The sequence below is a fragment of the Prinia subflava genome, chromosome 22 (assembly GCF_021018805.1).
Source record: "Prinia subflava isolate CZ2003 ecotype Zambia chromosome 22, Cam_Psub_1.2, whole genome shotgun sequence".
Taxonomy (NCBI): Eukaryota; Metazoa; Chordata; class Aves; order Passeriformes; family Cisticolidae; genus Prinia; species Prinia subflava.
The window spans coordinates 1,804,256-1,827,967 of NC_086268.1; the positions used below are offsets into that span (position 1 = coordinate 1,804,256).

The window sequence follows — 23,712 nt, forward strand, 5'->3', positions numbered from 1 at the left end:
AGGCTGTTAATCATCTACCAGCAGCTCACGGCCAAATCTTTTCTTCTCCTTTAAGCTGAACAAACAACACTTGATTTCTGCGGGGAGTGAGGCCATTCCTGGCTCTGAAATGTGCCCCTGCAGCTCCTGCTAGGCCAAGCCTTGCCTGGGACAGCTTTATAGGGACACATCCCACCAGGAGAGGAGCCCACCTGCCCCGGAGCACAAAGGAATGCGCTGTGCAAGGGGCAGGGGGGTCTCACTAAGGAATTTGGGATTTGAAACCCTTCCCTGCCGTGGGTGGGTGCAGGCTCAGGGAGCTGGGGTGGTGTTCACCCCTGTGAGGGAGCAGAGCCTGCAGGCTGGGGCAGCTGGGTGCCTGCAGCAAACACGGTGCAGCTGAGTCCTGGCTGCTCCTGCAGGGCTTCAGGGCACTTCCAGGCTGATAAAAACCCCGCCTTGGGCAGGAGCTGGATGCCTGAGTGGGTCAGACGCTCTGAGGACAGCTCAAAACCCTGTCCCTGCCTCTCCCTCAGAGCCTGAAGGCAGCACAGCCACGCTGCCCTGGTGGCCCTGCTCACAGCAGCCCTGGCACAGGGACAGGCTGGGATGGGCACGGGGATTCACCGGGCAGAGGTGGGAGCTGTGGAGGGGAGCAGGGCTCCAGCTGGGCTCAGGTTTGGGGGCAGCAGGGCTGCGTGTGGGGCCAGGAGAGCTGCACCCACCCTGAGGGCATCGGGGCCACCCCAGGATGCTCCACACGTGGGACTGGAAGGTGCTGTGAAGGCTTCGAATGCCCCAGCAGCCCCAGGATTTGAGGAGAAAAGGCAAGAAGGGACTAGAAGCCTCTCATTCCTACACATTCCCGGGGACTGGAATGCCGCGGAGCCTCTCGCTGCTGCTGCCGCGGGTGCCAGGGCGAAGGGGGTGACCCCGTCCTGGGACAGGAGAGATGTGCTGCCTCCGAGAGCGCTCCGGCTCGCTGTGTTCGTGTGTGCAGAGCTACCTCTAGCGGCCACGGGCCCCGGAGTGTCCCCGGGGCTGGGAACCGCTCCTGTCCCCCCGGCAGCCCCCCGGGGGAGGATGAGGACCGGCTCGGCTCAGCGGTGCCCGCACCCTCCAGAACCCCCAAACCACTGGGGCTGGAAAAGGGATCCTCGTCGGTAGGAAAAACCTCCGGAGCGCAGACGTTTTTCAGGCTGTTTTACTTGTGGGACTGAGAGAATTTCCCTTCACGAGGCACCACTCCGAGCCAGGCGTGGCGCGTCCAACCCGAGCACAAAGCATCACCTTGGAGGAGCAGTTTTAGCACGGAGAGCAAAACTCGCTCCAGTCAGGGTCTGTCTCTCTTTCCCCCAGCTCTTCTCTCTCCTTAATAAGTTCTCCTGCCTTCGTAGGTCCCCCAGAGGGCACCTGCATCCTCCTTGGCCCAGGCTGGGTGGTCGGGAAGGTCCGAGGGCGGCTCCGGGCACAGGTGGCTCACCCGGGAGGGCTCGGTGGCCACGAACGGGGACAGGCCGTAGGGAGGGGTGGCAGCGAAGCTGGGGGGGCAGTGCACATCCTCCAGGGGGTGCAGAGGGTAGGGCTGGGCTCCAGGGATGGCTGGGCTCCAACCTGAGCCCCGGAACGGGGAAACAGCTCCGGGTTCGGGCAGGGAGAGGCAGCTGGAGCCGGCAGGGAGCGCCTGCAGAGGGTCTGAACACGCAGTGTCGGGCTGGGGGAGGCTCTCGGGTGGGGTCTGCTCCCAGGGCTCTCTCTGCAGGGAGACAGGGAGAGAAGGCAAGGAAAACCCTTAGGAACAACAGCCTGCCCTGGAGGTAGTGGAATATCTATCCCCAGGAATGCCCAAAGGGTTTCTGTGGCTCTGGGGCAGGGTTTGGTGTTCCCACTGTGGAAGGAGACCTCAGTCCTGTCAGGGTCCCAGTGGGACTGGGCAGCCCTGGCCCTCCAGGAGCTCTGTGGTGGGGGTGAGTCCAGCTGGCTCCTGGGACAGGCACAGGAAACAGCCTGGAGCCACCAGGGTTGTACCTAGAAACTCAAGGAGGGAGGGTTTCATCAAATCCTAGAACCACAGGGCACCCTGAGGTGGAAGGGACCCACCAGGATCATCAAATCCCACTCCTGGCCCTGCCCAGGACACCCCAGCAATCCCAGCCTGCGCCTGGGAGCAGCTCAGATGTCCCCAACAGCAAGAGGGGACAATTAGACAGAACCAAAGAGAAAAATCCCCCAGGGCCCTGCCCCACCTGTAAGAGCCACATCCCTCCCCACCAGCCCCCCTGACTGAACCCCACATTTCATTGGGGTGACCTCGCCCTGGGGGACAGGACCACGGGGCCACTCACGAGCAGGAGGTGCCCGCTGTCGCTGGGGAAGGATGGCAGGAGAGGGGGCACGGCCGCGGGGCTGAAGAAGGAGCTGGTGCCAGCTGGGAGAGCAGGAGCACGGTGATCCCCGAACTGCTCGCTGAGACAGGGCTCCAGGAGCCCGGGGTAGCCCTGGGGGGCAGAGGAGTCGCAGGAGAAGGGCTTGGAGCCCAGAGGGGAGGAGTAGACATCGCTGCCAAACTGCTTGGGGCTGTGGAAATCCAGCTCGGCCGGGAAGGATCTGTGGATGCTGTAGTAACCAGCCGTGGTGGGGGAGCCTGGGGGGCAGAAAAAAGGGTGGAAAAGTGTAAAGAGAACTCTGACAGCTGCCACAGAACGGTGGACACCTCTGGGGGTGCAAAGCAGAGCCCTTTTCTCTCCAGCATCACCCCGGAATCCATCCAGGTGTGTGAGCCCAGAGGTGCTTCTGCTTCCACCTGCAGCAAACCAAAAGTGTTTGGGAAGATTTGAGCAGGCGGGCAGGGAGATCGAGGTCAGCTTTGTGCTTCTTCCTCGCTCTGCTACAGCCCCTGGGGAGGAGGTTCCAGCCTCGCTCTGCTCTTCCTGCCCCGGAGCTCAAGGGATAAAACAGGTCAGCTCCTGATTTTGTGCTCTCTCTCTCCAGCTCCAGGCAAAATGGGAAAACGCGGGAGGAAAAGGAGGGATTCTGTACGGCTCCGCTGCTAAAAGAGGTGGGAACTGCTTTAATTACTCTCTTTGAGGTTTTTACACGAGATTATCGCTGGTTTTTTTTTTTTTTTTTTTTTTTTTTTGATTCCTTTAATTACTTTCCTCCTGGGCTCTCTCTGAGGGGTGGCTTGTTTGACATCCTCTGGAGGAGAAGGGGCAGGGCTGTGCCGACCCTCCCACTTGCATGGGAGGCGTTTATCAGAGGAGGGGAAGCCTCACCTGGCATTTGGCCAAAGGGCGACGGCGCTGCGCCGGTGCTGCCCTGCAAAAGATAAAGAAATGTTTGAAAAAAAAAAAAAAAAAAAAGACTTTTCAAAGCAAGGCAGCTCTCTGAGTGCACTCATGGTTTGAGCCTGGGTGCTGTGAAGGGTTTGACTCCACGATTTCCTCGGGGGTGTTAGCAGATGTAGGCTAAGCAGAGATTTTGAAGGTCTTGTGCAGAGCTGAGAGGAGGCAGAGGAGGAGTATGAAGATCACTGGCTTCTTCCTCCTGCCCCACAGGGTCCCTCGAAGCAGGCAGAATGCTGAGGAGTCCTCGTGGTGCTGGCACAAAGCAGGCAAGGTGAGATCTGAGGCCCTGAGTGGCCAGAATGGGCCAATTCCAGCCCCGGGGCTGCTCTTCCTGGCCCTCCCTGGCAGCACAAGCAGGCTGGGTGGAAAGAGAGCTCCTAGAGCCTGTTTGGATCCTAAAGCAATGGTGATGATAATAATAATAATAATAATAATAATATTCATCATCATCCTCTCCTCTTGGTCCCCAGCTAAAGGAGAATTACCCCTGGATGCCCCCAGTGCCTTATTCCTTACCAGGCACCCCAGCAAAGGCGTCTGCTCCTCTGGAGTCCCCCCGAGTTGAGATTTGGGGAGCTCCAAGCCCCCAGAGCGGGCATGCAGAGCCCCCAGTGGCGCTGCCAGCTCTGCTGTCCCCTGGCCAGCGCTGGTGGCACGCTCTGTCCCCTTTGCATAGTGCAAACAGGAGGTTCCTGCCACAGCAGGCAACCAAATTTAGAGGTTTAGATTTGAATTCAATTTGCCAGCTCTGAGGACTTCCTTCTGCTGCCCAGGGAAGGTTTGCAGCTGCTCCCTGCAGCCATGGAAATGAGCTCTGAGCCTGCACAGGCCCCACGGGCTGCAGGGCTGGCAGGAAGGAGCCCCAGGGCTTGGGGACAGGGGGTGTTGGTGTCACTCGGGCAGGGCTTGCACCTGTCCCCAGCTGGAGCCATCACATGCAAATCCAGGTGCCCTGGCAGCATCCAGGTCACCTTCAGGGGAGGAGGCTGAGCTGGGAGGTTCAGGCAGTGCAGCCTGCCCAGAGGATGAGGGGCTGCAGGGATGGAGCTGGGACGCTCTGCTGGGGGGACAGGGGGGTCCCTGGGCACGGCTGGCAGCCTCCAGCAGGGATCATTTCCACTCACCAGAGCGTCTAATCTTTGATCCTGTGTGTTCAACAGCCACTGGAGCTGCCTGGCTGTGTGTGCACACCTGTGCTGGGGAGCCCCAGAGGTGCCAGGAGCTGCCAGGGCTTTACCTGCCTGAATCCGAGGGCAGGAGCCTCTGCTGCAGCCTCATCAGAGCAGAGCCCTGCATTTCATCCCCCCCTTGCTCCTTAGGGGCCTTAATTGAGAGCCATTAGTTCATTTCCTGCCTGCCCTGCTTCCTTTCCCTGCCGTGGGGATGGGGAGCCTGCAGCTCCTGCAGCTCCCTGCAGCTCCCTGCAGCTCCTGCAGCTCCTGCAGCTCCTGCAGCTCCTGCAGCTCCTGCAGCTCCTGCAGCTCCTGCAGCTCCTGCAGCTCCTGCAGCTCCTGCAGCTCCTGCACCTCCTGCACCTCCTGCACCTCCTGCAGCTCCTCTCACCTCCGTGGAGCCCCCGGCGTGTCCAGCTGTGGGTGAGCTGGGGCTCAGCCTGCCCTGCCCATGGCCAGGCACAGATCCTGCCTGGGGTTTCTCCAGAGAGCTCTGCTGCTCCACTGCCTCCTAACTCGCCTTCAAACCTGCCTGAATTTAAGGATCCGGCTCAAAATAATGACCTGACTTCAGGGCATCACCTCTCTGGGCTCGGTCTGTAGAGGAGCAGCTGAAGGAATAAAAATTCTCCATCAAAGCAGAGCTGAGCCTGCTCAGAGCGGTCTGGGAGGGCTGCTGGGCACTCAGCAATGAATTCTCCTTAAACCAGAGCTGTGCAGGGATTCCCTTGCCCACCTCAGGGAGGGCAGGAATCCTCTCACCCTGCAGAGGACAACTGCAGGTTCCTCCCTGCCCCTCTGCCTGTGGCCCAGCCCTGCAGAACCCCCGATTTTGGGGGGGTTTCCTCACATCACCCGATGTGTGCAGGGCCAGGAAATTATTGAAATCTCATCCCAAATCTCTGCTCTGCTGAGCTCTGACCTCCCCTGCCCAGCCCAGGCATCAGAGGCCTCCCCTCGCACCAACAACAGCCCAGGGACTTTTTAATTTGATTTCTTTCTGGAGCAAAGATCGCCCTCAAACAAAAGATGCAGCTAAATCACCCTGCACCACCAGCCCAAGGGGTGTTCAGTTATCTGCCCCTGCCTTTGATTCTGGGTTTTATTCTGCCAGACAAACAGAGCTGCCCTTACAGCTGCTCTTTTCACAGCATGTCCGAGCAAACAAGGATGTTTGCCCTGCACAATAATTTTTTGTCTCTCGTTGGGAATGAGCAGCAGGGCTGGTTTTGCATCACACAGACACGCACAACCGCTGGGCCCTGCTGCACAAAGCCAAGGGCAATAAAAGCAGGAGGGTTTTACAGCTCCAGGGGGGGTTCCCAGCGAGGCTGTTGAAGCTGCCGCCTCCAGAGAGGGAGCAGGTAAATGTGAGATCATCAACCAGGAGCTGTTTTCTCAGCTGCTCCCAAAAATCTCCTCCTAAATGCTGGGAGTGTGTCTTCCCCAGGGACTCTCTGTGGCTCAGGGGGCTGCTGCCTTCCTGCAGGGTTGCATTTCCCCTCTGGCTGGACTTTGCTGGGTTTGGTGATGCCCAATCCTGTTTTTTTTTTAATTTATTTTTTCTTTCCTGCCTGTTTTGTTGCCCAGAGTTAATGGGCCTGAAAGTCACAGTGAGAAAAACACTTGCAAGTAAGTCCCTGTGAGACCTCTTCAGAAAAAAAAAAATAAATTAAATATATATATATATATATATATATATATATAAATAAAGCCAGAGGTGAATGGCTTTTGGGGAAAAAAGCATCAGAACTGCCAATTTCTGTGTCCTGCTGCCAGTGATCCGGGGCTCTGCTCCTTCTCTCTCCTTCCAGGACTCAGTTCCAGCTCCCCCTCCTCTGCCAGGGTCCCCGAGCCCCCAGCCAGCCTGGAAGTGAGGAGCTGCTCCCAGCAAAGGTGAGTCCCAGGAGCGCCCAGGGAAGGGCTGGCTGTGCCACTGGGTGCCACCACATCCTGGCATCACCATTTTGTGTCCCCTTTTGGGGACAGCCTTGCTTTTCTGGCTGGAAACTGAGAAAAAAAATACCAAAAACAATATTGTGTAGTAGGAGTTGGGTTTCCTGTTGCCACAGAAGCACTTTTAGAGGAAATCATCCCTTCCAAGCTGATGCTTGGCCTCTTTCCAGCCCATCACATCCCTGCAGCTCCCCTGGCGCTCTGAGGGGAGCTGGAAGGAGCTCAGCATTCGGGGAAGAGCTGCTTTTTCAGGGCTCTGACTTGTCCAAGTGCAGCTGGTGGAAAAGGAGGTTGACTTGGGAAGGTGTCACACGCAGCATGTGAAATGAAAGAGGAATTTAACATCACTGCCATGCTCCAGAAAGGAATTTGAGGCATTTAAGGTTCACTCTCAGAAGTAAAAAAATAATCAAGGAGCCATCAGTGATGATTTTGGGGCGTGTTGTGAATGTTTCAGCTGTCCTGTTAATACTGGCAGTGCCCCAGAGCCTCTTTAAAGCAGGAGGAGGTGACTTTATGGGGTTAAAAAAGGGGGTGGAGGACGGGAGTCACTCACGGTGAAGCGGGAGGCGCTGCCCTGCCGCGATCGCTTCTCAGCCAGGAGATCCTTGACCGTGTGCTTCACCCGCACTCCCTGGTACACGCGTTTGCCGAAATCTGCGGGGGCTGAGGGGAGGCAGAGGTCAGGGCGAGCACAGAGCAGCTGGGAGAAGCAAATCCATCCCCTCTGCGCACCGAGGTGGGCAGGGAAAACACAAATCTGCAATTTTTAACTGAAAATCAGCCCTTGGGAGCCCAACAGCGAGAGCAAAGACTGATGTGTGCCACCCTTTCCATGCAGATCCCTCTCTCCTGGTGGTTTTGGGACTGGTTTTTTTCCAAAGGGAGCCCCACATTTCCCCTTTGGGTCAGAAATGTTTCTTTAATTGCTGATTCCATTGATTGAGGAGCTGCCGGCTCCCAGCACAGCTCTGAGCCCATGGATGGATGGAGCAGCCCCTCTGAACATTCGAAGGAGAAAGGAGCTGCCTGCTCAGCCCCTTCTGTCCCCAGCAAACACAGGAAGGTGTCTGGGGGCTCTGTTTTCACCCAGGTTATTGGGAAAGCACAAAATGTCCTTGGGGGATCCGTCCCTGTTTTTTGTGGAGCACAGCACAACCTAAACCAGCTCTGGGTGGCTTTGGCACGAGGCTTTGCCCTCTCCCTCTGCCTGGAGTGGATTTTGGGAGGTGCACAGAGCTTTTGGCACGGGTGAGGGTGACAGCTGAGGGACAGTGGCAGGGACAGCTCTTTTCTGCTGGCCTGGACGCAGAGCTCGCACCTGTGGAGCCAGGGAGGAGTTTCCACCTGGGCTTTTATTGAATTATCCCGGAAAAAACCTCCCTGACTTTGAAGCTAATCCCTTGGAAAACACAGAGCCACGCTCTCCCGGGGGAGAACAAACTGCCAGGGCACAGCTGATGTTTGATCTCCAGGATTTATTTATCATTTGGCTCTTCTGCTCTTCGGGATGTGTCCCTTGGCTCCGATTCTGGTGGCATTGTGGCCCCAGGTGCACACAAACACACACAAGGGCAATGAGAGGGTTTAAACAACACAAACTGCTGGCTTGGCCTTGCCCCAGATGGGGTTTTTTGGGTCACAGCAGCTGCAAATTTGGGCAAATGGGATTTTATTCTGATGTTTGGGTGCTGAGCAGAGAGCTTCAGCCAAAGCCAGGCACAAAGCAAGGGATAGATCCCAAAAATGAGGTGAAGATGAGAGTCTTGGACCAAAAAGCAACAAAAGGGGCCAGAAATGGGCATCAGGTCTCACAGGCAGAGGAATTGCAGCAGGTCTGGTGCCCTGCAGGTTTTCCTGACCCCTCTAAAGGAATTAGAGCAGCACTTCCACACCCCTCTGCTCTTACTCACTGTTCTGTGCTGATGAAGTCGCTTCACTCTCATCCTCAGTCATCCCTCTGCCCAAATTAGTTTAATTAAGCAACTCTCAGCCCTCTAACCCTGCTCTGAAGTTCTCACACAACCGACCCTGTTGCTTCCAGTGAATTATCCAGAAGCATCCAATGCTGAGCTGTCAAAACCTCAGATAACTCTGCCACTGCAGCACTGGGGAGGAAAATGTTAATTCAGGCCCGAGTTTGTATCGTTTCCAAGCAAATTGAATCCAATTTCACATCACTTTGATCTAACTGCCTTTTGTAAAAAAGAAAAAAAAAAAGAAAAAAAAAAAGGAAAAAAAAAAGAAAAAAAAAAGAAAAAAAAAAAGGAAAAAAAAAAGAAAAAAAAAAAGAAAAAAAAAGATGGCACTGTGAAGGAATATAAATTCAGTCTGGAGAAGGCAGAACATGCTAATTGACAGTAATAAATCCTTGAGGCATTTAAGATGTCACATGTCTATTTTAGACAATTTTTTGGGTTTTTTTTTTTCCAATAGGAGCCCAAGGACAGCAGAGTTTGTTCCCTCCCTGCTGTTGCCATGAAGATGCCTCAGCCTGTGGAAATCCGAGCTGCTGGAACTCACCTGTTTCCATTGTTGGTGCTGCTGACGGGTCCCAGCTCCCGGATCCTGCAGGAATTTGGGGAAGATCTGTCCCTCATGAGCTCCCAGAGCAGAGTGAAGCCTGTGCTCATCATTCCCTGGGAGGCTTCCAGCTGAGCCTGGCGGAAATGGGATTTCTGGAACTTGGGGACGTCTCCAGCACCATACCCCGCTTGGGATTTGCTTAAATGCAAATCCCTGGATCTGGGTTCCACTCCACTTTGCATGGTCAGTGCGGGTCCTTCCCCAGGAGCCTCCTTCCTGTCTGAGCTGACATTTCAGGGCTGAGACCCACAGGTTTGTGGACAGAAAATCCTTGGGGTGAAGGGAAAGGCTGGCAAGCCTTGCAGGGAGGAACCTGCTGGAAAAGCAAGCCTTGGGATGAGCCTGTCCTGCTGTGTGAGTGTGAGATCCCCACGAGCTGCTGAAGGCCTCCCTTGGGCAGGAATTCTGCTTTTCTGGGGCTGGTCTGGGCTTTCCACAGCTCCAGGACCTGGGGGTCCTGCAGGGAGAGGGACAAGATCCATGAGAGGGAAGGGCAGGAGCATCCCTGGGTTTGGCTCCCTGAGGGGCTGAGGGAGCCAGGAGAGGGAACAGCAGCCAGGAAAGGAGCTCCTGGCCAGATTCAAGGTTCTGCTGGCCAGAGCTGCAGTGGCCACTCCTGTGTGGGCAGCAAGACTTGATTGTGCAATATCCTGATGTTTTTTGGGGCTACCTGAACACAGAGGCCAGACAAAATTAATGGAATAAAAATCAGTTCTGTTTATTGAAGGGCCTTCAGGTACTTTTCAGGCAGATGAAGCCCCCATGGGCTGCACCCAAAATGTACAATGGTTTTTACACTTTGATCAGTTTGGTCCATTTCTATATTGGGGGTTCATCTTCCAATTACAGCTTCAGGTAATGAACTCATTTATGCCAGGTTTGCTGCCCCAACTCACTTTTGTTTCCATCTCTCAGGCCTGGGGCAGTGAGGTGTCCTTGACTGCCAGGCCTGGAGAGGAATTGTTGTGTCTGCCCAAAATGGGGAGGCAGCAGCAGCTCACACTGTGTGTGGAGTTTGGAGTTACTAAAGAACTGCAGGGTCACAAACAGATGAAAAACAGAAAAGCTGAAATCCAAACCAAGGAATTGAAGCCTTTAAACTCTTCCTTAACCGCTGCAATCCTGCTTTGAGACATCCCTGTTGGGAAAGATGAAACAGGAAAGTTTTACAGATACGATTACTTGGCAGAAGAATCTGAGAACATGAAACCTGTAAGTGAAACAGAAATGAGAGCAAGTTTTGATGTACAGGATTCCAAGCCACCAGTGACTGAACAACTGGAAATGCAATGGCTGAGTGGGCTGGAGGGAAGGTCCCTGTGGATTGAACAATGTCCTTGGGATGCTGCTGCAAACTGGAGAGTCCAAGGGTCAGGGAGACCCTGCCAGTTTGGCAGAGAAGAAAAAAAAAAAGGGGTTTAGAGAGCAACTTTTAGGGTTTAAAATGTTTAAAATGTAGGATTTCTAATAGGCTGTGCATAGATTCTATAGGATTTGTGCCTGTTACTGGTTGGATGTTGTAAATTAGAATATTCAGCGCAGAAAAAGATAGAACGTGTTGTGACCAGGACTCAGGGCTCTCTCAGGCATGACCACGAGCTGCAGCTGGCAGCTTTTGGGCTGGGCTCTGGACGACCCACGACCCTGGACTGATGTGACACCATCCCTGCAGCACGGAGCGTTTTGGATCACGGAGCGTTTTGGAACAAAACGCATTTTGGAGCGGAGCCGCCCGCGGTCCCGCCTCTCCCTCCGCCCGCTCGCACCGGGCCGCCTCTCCCCCATCCCGGGTGTGCGGTTTGCGCTGTCCCCGCGGTGCCGCTGGCTCCGGGGCTCTCTGCCGTGCCCGGGCTGGCTCCGGGGCTCTCTGCCGTGCCCGGGCTGGCTCCGGGGCTCTCTGCCGTGCCCGGGCTGGCTCCGGGCAGCCCCGCCGGGCTCATCCTCCCGGCAGCACCAGCCTGGCGCCGCTCCTAATCCAATCTCGCTGCTCTGGAGCCTGCTGCCGGCTCACGGGGCGGGAGGCGGAATCCTGCCCCCCTGCTCCTTCCAGGAGCTCTGCCTGGAGATTAACCCGGCCTCCCACTGCCTGCCTTCCTGGGGAAGGGGTTTTTTTATGTGTAATTATTTTTTAAGTGTAATTATTCTTTCCCTTCGGAGGAAATTAAATAGCACCAAGAGCAGCAGCTGGCCAAGGCTGTGCAAGGCAATCTGGAGACACATCCTGAGTAATTCCCAATTTTTTTTTAACCTGGAGAGCCCCTGAGGTTCTCTGCCTGCTCAGGACTGGCAGGACAGCACGCCATGAGCACCCAGGCCCCTGTGTGCAGAATCTTCCCCAACGTGTGGATGGATTTCCACATGAAAACCTCTCTCTTTTTGGCCCTCCCATCCTTTCCCAGCCCTGCCAGGTGCCCACAGGTGTGTGGGGTTTGGCTGGCAGGTGACAGCAGGGACAGATGGAAAGTGGCATGAAAAGGAGTTGTTTTTTTGTTTTTTGTTCTGTGTTTGCCAGCTGCCTCCTGGCACCGAGGTTTGTCCCCTGGGCTGGAGGTTGCTGTACTTTGGGGAGGATATCCAGGTTAAATCCCAGCCCCGTTCCGTGTCTGCTCAGTCCAGGTGTTGTCTGTGCTGGCTGCAAAGCAATGACATTGAAAACACCAAACAGAGAGGAAACAAAAGCTCGGCCAGGCTTCTTTGAGATGGAAACCTCTTACCTGGTGTTCTCTTTTCAAAAACCATCACACCCAGATTTTCTGGATGGTTTGGTGGATTTGGGCACGTGTTTTCCATTCACGTCGGGGCAGAGCTGGGCTGTGTGCTGGGATTTGCAGAATTTGTTTTGTGCTGGCATGACACACACTGGGCACGTCCTGTACAACCCCTTCTAAAAAGGAGTTAAACCCTTTAAAACCCTTTAAAAAAGGCATTTACCTGTGCCAAAGCAAACTTTGGGAATTGTGCCTCTGCTTTGCATAACAAAGAGCCTGGGACAGCAGATGGGACACTCATTTAATTCAATTTATCTACTGATGAAAGAGCAGAGAGAATTTGTTGCATTTTCTCACAGAAAGAGCTGCAGAACTGATGGGGTTTTGTGTTCAGTGTTGGCCGGGATGGATTTTCACTGTGAGGACTCTTGTTTGAGCAAGAAATTGTTCCAGAAGCACCAAAAATGCACTGGGGATCACGGAATGGTTTGGATTGGAAGGAACCTTAAAGCTCATCCCGTTCCACCCTGCCATGGGCAGCGACGCCTTCCACCATCCCAAATTGCTCCAAGCCCTCCCAACACCTTGGGCACCTCCAGAGATGGGGCAGCCACAGCTTCTTTTCAGCGAGGAGCGCTCCTGGCGCTCCCAAACCGCAGGGAATTTTCCCAAACCCCGGGGAATTTTCCCAAACCGCGGGGAATTTTCCCAAACCCCAACGGGAATCAGCGCTGCGATTACCCCAGGCCCTAAAGAACGTGAGAACCTTTGTTGCATAGCGCTGCTTCCCGGCGGGGCCGCTCGGCCGCCGCTCCGGCAGCGGGTTCCCGCGCGGTGATTGGCGGGCGAGCGGGCGGCGGCCGTTCTGATTGGCGAGCGGGCGGGCGGTGGCCGTTCTGATTGGCGGGCGGGCGGGCGGCGGCCGTTCTGATTGGCGGGCGGGCGCGGTCCGTCGCGTCCCGGGGCCCCCCGCGCGGCAGAGGCGGGCGGCGGGGCGGGGGTGGCGGCCCCGCTCTCCCCGAACCCCGCGGGTCCCGCCGGGCTCGGGGCCGGTTCCGGGGCCGGTTCCGGGAGCCCTGGGGGGCCCTGCACGATCCCGGCCATGCCGCCCGCCCGTGCCGGCGGTAAGGGGGCCGTGGTGCTGCAGTGCGAGTGGCAGCAGTGCTCGTTCGTGGCCTCGGACATGGAGGAGTTCTGCGGGCACGTAGCGCAGCACCTGCAGCAGCACCTCCCTGGCGGGCACCGCCCTGGCGAGCACCGCGACGAGCTGGACCCTCTGGGTGAGAGGGGGAACCTGGCTCTGCACAGGTCCCTGGCGGGAGGGGACAGCCGGGGAGGGTCGGGCTCTGCCCGCAGGGAACAACAAAATATCGCCAAATTGTGCCGGGGCAGGCTCAGCTTGGGTATAAATGGGAATTTCTTCATGGTCAGGCCTTGGAAAGCGCTGCCCGGGGAGGTTTGGAGTGCCCATCCCTGGAGGTGGCACTGAGTGCCCGGGGCTGGGGACAGGGGCACAGCTGGGATTCGCTGCTCTCAGGGGCTTCTCCAGCCTAAATAACTCCGTGATTTTGTGACAAGAGAACGCTCCTGGCCTTGTTTCCTCCTCACCCTGAGTAGAGCAGGGCTGCAGGGCTGTTTGTCCACCTGCAACAGCTGAGCCTTACTGGGAGGGTAAAGGGGCTTGGAGAGACCCTTCGAGGCAGGGTCTGTGCTGCACGGGGGCTGTGCTGCACGGGGGCTGTGCTGCACGGGGGCTGTGCTGCACAGGAGCTGTGCTGCACGGGGGCTGTGCTGCATGGGGGCTGTGCTGCACAGGAGCAGTCTGTGTTGCCTGGGGGCAGTCTGTGCTGCACGGGGGCTGTGCTGCACGGGAGCTGTGCTGCACGGGGGCTGTGCTGCACGGGAGCTGTGCTGCACGGGAGCTGTGCTGCACAGGGGCTGTGTTTTCTTTGTGTTCCAGAGGAGTACACGTGCCTGTGGCAGGACTGTGGCTTCTGCTCCCTGGAGAGCTCGGCCGACCTGGTGCGCCACGTCTACTTCCACTGCTACCACACCAAGCTCAAGCAGTGGGGGCTGAGGGCCCTGCAGAGCCAGGCAGACGTCAGCCACTGCCAGCTGGACTTCCAGAGCAGGAATATCATCCCTGAGATCCAGGAGAACTTCCTGTGCCTCTGGGAGTACTGTGAGGTGAGAGCAGGGGCTCAGTGTGAAAGGGGAGGTGCTGCTGTGCTGCTGCACGGCTGCTGGCTCTGCTTGGAGCTGCATTGGAGCATCTCTGGGCTTGTTTTGGTCTCTTTCCCCCTCTCCTATCTGTTCTTGCCCCCCTCAGAGGTCGTTTGACAACCCCGAGTGGTTCTACCGGCACGTGGAGGATCACAGCTTCTGCTCCGAGTACAAGGCGGCGGGCAAGGAGAACCATGTGGTGCTGTGTGGCTGGAAAGGTTTGTGGGAGCCTGCAGGGCCTCTCAGGGAGCTCTGGGCTGGGGCAAACGTGTACAGGGGTTTCAGAGAGCCCCTTGGGTTCAGAAATAGGTGTGTGCATGGTTTTGAGTGAAATATTCCTGCAAAACTGCAGGAAAATATTCCTTCAGGGAATGCAGTTGAGTGCTGAGTACAGAACTTCCTGTTTATCTGTAATCAGCACCTTGGAGAAAAGGCTACACCTGATTTCTTTTTTTATTTTGCTTTATTTCAATAATTTCTCCTGTGTTTGTGCAATTGCCTTGACTGCTTGCGGGGAGGCCACACCGGTTGTCCTGTGGCCATCTCGCCCTGCTCTGTGGGGATTTGGGAGCCTTGCTGGCCAAAACAGGACGAGGGAGCTGCTGCTGGGTGAGGCTGCATCCCTGGGAGGGCTCTGAGCTGTGCTGTCCCTCCCCAGACTGCAACTGCAGCTTCAAGGGCCGCTGCAAGCTGCGGGAGCACCTGCGCAGCCACACGCAGGAGAAGGTGGTGGCGTGCCCCACCTGCGGGGGGATGTTTGCCAACAACACCAAGTTCTTCGACCACATCCGCCGCCAGAGCGCCCTGGACCGTAAGCCCCGGGGGCAGGGAGGGACTGGGGGAGCCCTGGGCTGGGATTTTTGGGTTGCTGGAGGTGCCTGTGTGCCCTTTGAGCCAAGGGCAGGGTGTGCTTGGGACAGCCTGGATTTTCTGCTGGCTGATGGGAGCCACAGAATTCCAGAATTGTTTAGGCTGGAAAAGACCTCTGAGATTGAGTCCAGCCTGTGGCTGATCCTCACCTTGTCCTGATGGGGGGTAGGGGTTCTTCCCCTTCCAGCATCTGATCACCCTTTCCATGGAGAAATTCCTCCTGGTGTCCCCCCTGAGCCTTTCCTGTGGGAAGCGTCTCCTCACAGAGGCAGGACTCGAGCCTGTTCCTCCTGTGGGGACCCAGGGCTGCCCCCCAGGGTTCCCAGCCCCCTGTGACATTTCTGTTGTCCGGAACAGAAAAACAACGACACGGAGGCAGAGGTCTGCAGTGAAAGCTGCTCCCCAGCAAAAGGGCCCCAGCCTGTTTATTTCTTTTCCTTTTATAATTTTGTGGGTCTGGTAGCAGGTTGGCTTCTGGGGTTACCACCCCTTCACCCCACTGGCCAGACCAGCTGTCAACCAACATTATTTTCAGGCTGAAAATATGTAAGCAAAGGACAGTGAACAAAAACAAGAAAGGTTGTTTATGTTCCAAAGCGTGAGACAATGAAAAACTGACCCTTAATATTGCACAGTAACTAAAGAACTGACTCCATCTTATAAGCAAGTAGAAGGCTTTAAAAAATCTCAGAAAAACCAGGGCAACACACCCCTCCTCACTGCTCCCTGCCCTGATCTCTGCCGTCCCCTCCCTGCAGAGCAGAGGTTCCAGTGCTCCCACTGCTCCAAGAGGTTTGCCACGGAGAGGCTGCTCCGCGACCACATGAGGAACCACGGTGAGCGAGAGCCCTGCTGCCAACCCAGCCCCTGTGGGCTGTGTGCCCTGCCCTGCCCTGGGCTGTGTGCCCTGCCCTGCCCTGCCCTGGGCTGTGTGCCCTGCCCTGCCCTGCCCTGCCCTGGGCTGTGTGCCCTGCCCTGCCCTGGGCTGTGTGCCCTGCCCTGCCCTGCCCTGGGCTGTGTGCCCTGCCCTGCCCTGCCCTGGGCTGTGTGCCCTGCCCTGCCCTGGGCTGTGTGCCCTGCCCTGCCCTGGGCTGTGTGCCCTGCCCTGCCCTGGGCTGTGTGCCCTGCCCTGCCCTGCCCTGGGCTGTGTGCCCTGCCCTGCCCTGCCCTGGGCTGTGTGCCCTGCCCTGCCCTGCCCTGTGTGCCCTGCCCTGCCCTGCCCTGGGCTGTGTGCCCTGCCCTGCCCTGCCCTGGGCTGTGTGCCCTGCCCTGCCCTGCCCTGGGCTGTGTGCCCTGCCCTGCCCTGCCCTGGGCTGACTTTTCTCCCCATTTTTGGCCCAGTGAACCACTACAAGTGCCCGCTGTGTGACATGACGTGCCCGCTGCCCTCCTCGCTGCGCAACCACATCCGCTTCCGCCACAGCGAGGAGCGCCCCTTCAAGTGTGACTACTGTGACTACAGGTGAGCCCCGGGGCTGGCCCTCTCCCAGCCCCCAGACATCTCTGGGTGTGTTTGTGCTGCAGCTTTGTCCCCCCAGACATCTCTGTGTGTGTTTGTGCTGCAGCTTTGTCCCCCCAGACATCTCTGGGTGTGTTCATGCTGCAGCTTTGTCCCCCCAGACATCTCTGTGTGTGTGTTTTTGCTGCAGCTTTGTTCCCCCCAGACATCTCTGTGTGTGTTTGTGCTGCAGCTTTGTCCCCCCAGACATCTCTGTGTGTGTTTGTGCTGCAGCTTTGTCCCCACAGACCTCTCTGTGTGTGTCTGTGCTGCAGCTTTGTCCCCCCAGACATCTCTGGGTGTGTTTTTGCTGCAGCTTTGTCCCCCCTTTGTGCTTCCAGCTGCAAGAACCTCATTGACCTGCGGAAGCACCTGGACACGCACAGCAAGGAGCCGGCGTACCGCTGCGAGTTCGAGGCCTGCAGCTTCTCTGCACGCTCCCTCTGCTCCATCAAACTGCACTACAGGAGGGTGCACGAGGTGGGGAGAGCCTGCATTGCTGGTGACACCCATTCCCATCTTCCCAGAGGCTTTCTGTGTCCTTCCCTGCGTGTGTGGGGTGCTGACATCTCTGTGTGTCCCTCAGGGTGACTCAGAGCCCCGGTACAAGTGCCACGTGTGTGACAAGTGCTTCACGCGGGGGAACAACCTCACTGTGCACCTCAGGAAGAAGCACCAGTTCAAATGGCCCTCGGGACATCCTCGCTTCAGGTACTGCTCACCTTTAGCTCCTCTGCAGTGCAGGACACAGCTGGAGCTGCATCCTGCCGTGTGCTGGCACTTCTTGGGCTCTGATGTTTGTGAGTGTGTTCAAAGCCTTTTCCCAGTGGTGGGAGGCTCTGGGCAGTAAATCAGTGGGATCTGGGCAGTGCTGTGCAGCTCCAGGGCAGTGGGGCCATCACTGCTGCCTCTGCTGGGACTTCTGAGCTTGCCAGGGGCCAGGTCCGGGTGTCCCCCTCTACAGAGATCAATCTTGTGACAGAAAATGCTGCTGCACCTTCTCTAGGAAACTCCAGAGGTTTTCCAGAGCCTGAAAGCTGGGAGGGGAAGAGGATGGGCTTGAAATGCTCCCGGTGAAACAGGGGTGGAAGGAGAGGGGCTGGGGAGGTGGCTGAGCCTGGCACACGGGTGTGCTTTGGGGAGTAGAGGCTGGAATCCCCTCTGTGCAACACAGGCATTGAAACCTTGCATGTTGTGCCCTTTCCTTGGCTGTTTCCCCTCTCCTGGGCAGGGCAGTGTGCCTGGCTGAGCCCTCCTGTCTGTGCCCAGGTACAGGGAGCACGAGGACGGCTACATGAGGCTGCAGCTGGTGCGCTACGAGAGCGTGGAGCTCACAGAGCAGCTGCTCAAGGACAAGGAGAAGCGTGGGGAGGCTCTGGATGGCTCCAGCGAGTGCCTGGTGCTGCCTGAGGGCGAGGGCAACCTGCAGGGCATCCTTCTGGAGCCGCCAGCAAGCCCTGCCCTGGCAGAGAACAGGGGGTCTGAGCTGCCTGTGCCCCCAGCCCTGTGCTCTGCTCCCAGCCCCGAGCCAGCACAGCCGAGCCCCTGCCCAGGAGCTGCCTCCTCTTCCTCCTCCTCCTCCTCCTCCTCCTCCTCAGAGCAAGGAGGCAGCAGCACGAGCAGTCCCATCATCCGTGTGGTGAGCAGGACCAACGAGCAGGGCCACAGTGAGACTGTGTATTATGTGATGGCCAGCACGGCCCCGGGGGAGCAGGGCACAGCACCCCTGCCTGTGGAGCTGGAGGAGAACGTCATGGACAGGCTGCAGAAAACAGCCGAGGAGCTGGGCATCCAGATCGTGTGAGGGGCTGGGCACCCAGATCCTGTGAGGGGCTGGGCACCCAGATCCTGTGAGGGGCTGGGCACCCAGATCCTGTGAGGGGCTGGGCACCCAGATCCCGTGAGGGGCTGGGCACCCAGATCCTGTGAGGGGCTGGGCACCCAGATCCCGTGAGGGGCTGGGCACCCAGATCCCGTGAGGGGCTGGGCACCCAGATCCCGTGAGGGGCTGGGCACCCAGATCCCGTGAGGGGCTGGGCACCCAGATCCCGTGAGGGGCTGGGCACCCAGATCCCGTGAGGGGCTGGGCACCCAGATCCCGTGAGGGGCTGGGCACCCAGATCCCGTGAGGGGCTGGGCATCCAGATCCCGTGAGGGGCTGGGCACCCAGATCCCGTGAGGGGCTGGGCACCCAGATCCCGTGAGGGGCTGGGCACCCAGATCCCGTGAGGGGCTGGGCACCCAGATCCCGTGAGGGGCTGGGCACCCAGATCCCGTGAGGGGCTGGGCACCCAGATCCCGTGAGGGGCTGGGCACCCAGATCCCGTGAGGGGCTGGGCACCCAGATCCTGTGAGGGGCTGGGTGTCCAGATTGTGTGAGGGGCTGGGCATCCACACCCTGTGAGGGGCTGCCTCTCTGCAGGGGGAGCTGCAGCCCCCTTGGGATGTGCTGGTGGAGTGCCTGGGGAGAGGGCTGTGCTTGTCTTCACAGCCTGGCTGGCTGCTGGCTCTGGTCAGCACAGGGAGAGGGGAGGGACAGATCTCCCTGGTCTGAATCAAGTGATCTGAGCTGGAAAGAGCTCTCTGCCTCCTCCTCTTGGGTTTAGGGCCTGTCAGGCTTCTCCCAGCCTTGCAGGAGGTTTGGCCCTGGCCTGGCAGGGTGGAGTTGTCACCAGCTGTGCCCTCCTGAGCCTGCTCCCCGGGCAGGACAGTGTGTGGAGCACACGCTGGTGCTGCAGCCCCTTCCCTGGGAGCCTTGGCAGGCCTGTCCTGCCCCATCCCTGCCTTCTCCAGGGGGTGTCATGCCTTCATCAGCACTGCCTGCGCACATTTCCTGTCTCACCTGCTGCTGCTGCTGCTGCTGGTTGCCTCCCTGACCCCATAAGCAGCGCTGGTCTCTGCCAGGACAGGGCTGTCCCTTGCAGGCCACTGCAGCACCGGGACATTGGGAGCTCCTTGCTGCTTTTGGCATCCCCTGGGTGTCCTCCCCACATTGGGGTTTGGGCTCCTGCTTGGGCAAAGTGTCCTTTGGCAAGAGAAATAAACATCAGGCTGCCAGGCCCAGCGGTGTCTGCTGTGTTTGTGTGCACAGCCCCAGCCCTGCCAGCCGTGCCGTGGTGGGAGGATGGCACGGGGAGAGCCTGCAGTGTGGGAGGTGGGCATGAGGAGCTGCCAGGCTCTCCTGGCGCTGTGCAGCTGGCACTGGAGTGTGGCACTCCCCAGAGGTGGCACTGGAAGGCCAGGTTTAGCTCTGGCACTCGTGTTCTGCTGTGGGGCTGAGTTTTGCTGCCTGTTTTGAATACAGGGAGTAGCCTGGGCTTGTGAGCAGAGCCAGCTCGTCCTTTGGTGAGTGACTGGACAAGGACAGTGTGAATTTGGGATCCCTGCAGCGCCATTTAGGCCCTCCCTGCCCTGTGTGTGTGATGTGCCCAGGGGGACACAGGGGGCACCTTGCTGGTCTTGGCTGGACTGACTTTTCCCCTCTGCTCCTTTCTCAAGCAGTTGAGCAAAAACTGTTGGAATTCCGGGTTGCTGGGGGAAACCACGGGCTCCCAGCACCTCTGGGGGAGAGGCAGGAGCTGTCCCTGGCAGCACACGCTGCTGGAGGATGCCCCTTGCTCCAGACATCCCTGCCCTGGGCACTCAGCATGGCCCTGCCCGGCCTTCCCCTCCCGGCCTTGGCAGAGCTGGGCTCGGGCTGCCTTCGAGAGAAGGGCCCCGTGCCAGGTTGGCACTCACAGCGCCTCCAGCCTGGCCCGTGCCAGCTCCCTGCTCCAAAGCCTGGGCTGTGCCTGCGTTATTGGGGTGTGGGTGCTGGAGTGGCCCTTTAAACACTGGGGCCGGCAGGGTAATCTGCAGAGATTATCTGCTGGGGAGAGGATTGGCATTAACGGGAATGTCTCCTCCCTTCCCCCGTGTCCCGCAGCACCCCCTGCCCTGGGTGGGTGGTGGAAACAGAGTTCACTTTCTCCTGGGCAAGCAGAGAGGGCTCTGTGGTTGGAGGGGCGAGGGGAGGAGGGAGGTGATGGCCCTGGGCCTCCTCTTCCTTGCCGTGCTGGCCACGCTCGTCTCCTGCCAGGACCCGGAAGGTAACAGGGCTTGGGGGATGAGGGGGTTTGTGGGGTGCCCCAGAGCTGCTGGCACCAGTCCTGCCCAGTGAGAAGAAGACCGAGGCTTGGCACGGGGGCAGCAGGAGCTGAGGTCTGAGTGGCTGCGAGGGCTGGGGAGGGCTGGGGTGGATTTTGGGGGCTCCAACCCCTCCCTGTGCCAGGCTGGGCTCGCCCCCAGCCCAGCTCAGCCCTGCCTTGCCCCCCAGGGGATCTGGACACTTACTGGTCCGGCACGGCGCCCATCTGCCTGGGGGGCTGCAAGGGCCGGCACAAGGAGCTCAAGAGGAGCCAGTGCGGGAACGGCAGCTGCTGCTGGCTGGGCTACAAGTCCTTCTGCAGAGGTAAAACCCCGGGGGAAGGACAGGGGACCCCTGCAGGGTTTTGTGCCACACTCACAAAGCGTGTGAGCGCCTCCGGCACCCAGCCTGGGGCACCCACAGCCTTGTCTGGGTGAGCCCTGGGGTCGCCGTGGGTGCCAGCCCCGCCTCCATCGGTGTCGGCAGTGAACTGCGGGCGGCCCGAGGCGGATTTTAACTCGGTGGTGCACGGCAATGACTGGTGGGTGGGCTCCGTGGTGCGCTACAGCTGCCGGCCCGGCTTCCTGCTGCTGGGGGACCCCGCCAGCGCCTGCCAGCCCGACGGCCGCTGGACCCCCAGGCCCTCCTGCCTCCGTGAGTCCCGCTGAGCCCCTGCCACACGTCCCCAAAGCCCTCCTTGCCCAGGAGGGCTCCAGGTGAGCACCCCGCGATGGGCGCTGCCCCTGCAGGGATCTGCCTGCGGGGCCGCATCGAGATCAGCGAGCGGGACATCACCGGCAAGTGCTCCTCGTCCTGCGGCAGCCAGGCGCACCTGGGAGCCTTCCTCAACCGCGGCTGCATCAAGATCTCCGCCTGTGTCACCAAAGTGTCGGGCTGGGCGCGCTGGTTCCAGCGCTGTGACATCTGCGAGTGCGACTGCCACGTGCCCTGCGGTGAGTCCCGCTGCTGGCACCGCCCAGCCGTGCTCGCTGCTCTCTGGGGAAGGTTGGCACGGCTCAAAATCCGCTGTCTTTGCTCTCCTCAGGGTCTTCCAGGTAGAGCTGGGCCACCCGGGGCTGTGGCCACTGGCCCCGTGCTGAGGGAGGCTCCCACGCTGGGTTCTGCTCCCCTTCACCAGCGTCTCCATTGCTGTGCTCCTTCCATAAGCTCTGTCTGTCCTGAGGCTCTCACCTGGGAGGGGAGGAGATCTGGACTCACTCTCGCAGGGCTGGCTCATCCCGGGACTCTGCAGGGGCAGGGGATGCTCAGGGAGCAGCAGGAGCTGGGATCTGTGTGTGCTCCTGCAGCTGGCCTTGGGGACAGAGGTGTCACCACCCGCTGTCCTGGCTGGTCCCCAGAGGAGGCTCAGACCCTCCTTTCAGGGGAGCAGCAGCAGTGTCTGTGCCTGTCCTTCAGTGCTGCAGGCTGGGATTTCTCCGTGTCAGGTAATTCCAGGCCCTGAGCTGAGGTGGAGCTGCCCTCGGAGCGTGCTGAGCCAGCAGGAGTGGTGGCATCTGCCTCCTGTCCCCATGTCACAGCCAGAGCAGCCTGGGCAGGAGTGCAGAGGATCAAACTGCCCTGCAGGCCCCCTGGCAGGGCAGAGAGGGGAGAGGTCTCATCTCCCAGGTGGAAAATCTTCCCTCCGGGCTGCTCCACACTCTGGCTGCTGGTCCTGCTCCTTCCAGAGGGTCTGTGGTCCTGCCCTGAGAGCCCCTTTTCCCGGGGGCTTCTCCTCCCAGCACCTTGGGGCCACAAAGGGAGAGATTTGGCTCCAGCCAGGAACATCTTGGTGCCCCTTGAGGACATCTCTGGCTCCATGAAGCAGCCACGGAAGCAGCTGTGTTCCCCCAGGGAAGGAGAGGGTGGTCTGGAGCACATGTGAAGGCATTGCTGGGGCGCTGGAGGACCAGCCACGGGTCATTAAAAATACATTTGCAGGCAATCACACAGGTTTTCCTGTCATGCCAAGAGGTTCTGCTGCCTGCTCTGCCCCTGCAGCCCTGAGCACAGATGACAGAACCGGGACAGGCTCCCTGTGCCACTGTCCTGAGCAAGTGAGCCACCATGGGGACACAGCTATGGACAAGGCCACGTTAGGAAGGTCCCAGGTGGGGATTGGAGGGATGTGAATGTGTCCCAAGGCACTGGGCTCCATCCCTGCTTCCTGACACCTCGAAATGACTTCCCAGCAGCTGCTGGTTGCTCCATGGCCACCAGCTGGGGCCCAGCTGAGCAGAAAGGGGTTTAACATCAATGGGGGCATTCCCAGACCCTCCTTCTGTCCCCTGCAGGGAGCAAAGGCTGTTTGGCACTGCACAGAGCAGGCCTGGGCTGGGACCTGCTGATGGGAGCGCCCCAGGGATGGGAGGCAGCTGTGTGCAGAGAGAGCTGCGTGAGTCCCACGAGCCTTTTGCTCCATGACAAGATGAGTTGAGATCTCCACGAGGAGCTTGGCTCCATGGATAACTCCTCAAGCTCTCCCCTGGCCCAGCCCCCTGGATGCTGCCCTGGGACCTGTCCCAGCCCTAAGCTGGCGAGGGGTGGGGAAAGCTCTCCCTGGCTCAACAGATGGTTTTTTAATTAATACTCCTGCTGGTGCCACTCATTTCCATATGTCTTTCGTGTTTAACTGCTGTGGTGGGTGAGAGGTGTGAGTAACAGCGAGGAGGGAGCCAGGCGTGGTGCTGGGGACGTGCAGGGGGATCCAGGCCCTGCAGGCTGAGCTGCACCCGGGAGGGTGTGCTGGGGGTAAACCCTGCAAGGACACCCCTGCCACCACCCTTTGTGACCAGCTGTCACCCTGCTGGCTGTCCCAAGCCATTGCAGCCCTGGCTGCACCCCGTGCCCGTGCTGGGGTGTCTGCACAGGGGTCTGTGCAGGGCTGAGCGGGGCAGGGGTGGGTTTAGGGTGGGCTGGGCTCCCTCAGGGTGGGCTGGGCTGAGGGGGCAGTGGGGGGAGCTGCGGGGGCTGTCCCAGGTGAGAACAGGAGCGGGCACTGGGGTGCAGAGGCGGGGCCAGGCGTGTGCTCAGGGATGCTCGGGGCCTGCTGGCAGGCAGAGAGGAAATTGGGCCGGTCCCTTTAAGAGGATTTTTCGCTGCCTGGCAGCGCTGCCCGCCCGGGCAGCCCATCCATCCCTCCATCCCTCCATCCATCCATCCTGCCGCCCATCCTGCTCCCCTCCCGGCAGCACCGGGAGAGGGGCGTCCCCGAGCAGCCCGGCCCGGGGGCTGCTGGCCACTGCGGGGC

General features: G+C 59.0%; 3 protein-coding genes across 3 annotated transcripts; 2 read left to right on the forward strand and 1 right to left on the reverse strand.

Annotated features, from left to right (window-relative positions):
- Window positions 1–1,351: 1,351 nt before the first annotated feature.
- On the reverse strand, window positions 1,352–10,576 carry POU2AF2 (POU class 2 homeobox associating factor 2). The gene is made up of 5 exons (XM_063417783.1): window positions 8,978–10,576; window positions 7,011–7,120; window positions 3,255–3,297; window positions 2,325–2,623; window positions 1,352–1,735 (listed from the first exon to the last, which is right to left on the reverse strand). Exons 1-5 carry the CDS (start codon window positions 8,985–8,987, stop codon window positions 1,352–1,354), a joined length of 846 nt encoding a protein of 281 aa, XP_063273853.1. The 5' UTR covers window positions 8,988–10,576.
- Window positions 10,577–12,691: 2,115 nt separating this feature from the next.
- On the forward strand, window positions 12,692–18,281 carry HINFP (histone H4 transcription factor). The gene is made up of 9 exons (XM_063417920.1): window positions 12,692–13,028; window positions 13,709–13,935; window positions 14,078–14,189; window positions 14,630–14,782; window positions 15,600–15,677; window positions 16,183–16,303; window positions 16,681–16,819; window positions 16,926–17,050; window positions 17,609–18,281. The coding sequence occupies exons 1-9, from the start codon at window positions 12,851–12,853 to the stop codon at window positions 18,141–18,143; spliced, it is 1,668 nt and encodes a 555-aa protein (XP_063273990.1). The 5' UTR covers window positions 12,692–12,850; the 3' UTR covers window positions 18,144–18,281.
- Window positions 18,282–20,363: 2,082 nt separating this feature from the next.
- LOC134561043 (complement receptor type 1-like) lies at window positions 20,364–22,990 on the forward strand. Its single transcript, XM_063417633.1, has 5 exons — window positions 20,364–20,427; window positions 20,547–20,789; window positions 20,952–21,119; window positions 21,215–21,418; window positions 21,511–22,990. Exons 1-5 carry the CDS (start codon window positions 20,364–20,366, stop codon window positions 21,522–21,524), a joined length of 693 nt encoding a protein of 230 aa, XP_063273703.1. The 3' UTR covers window positions 21,525–22,990.
- Window positions 22,991–23,712: the final 722 nt, after the last annotated feature.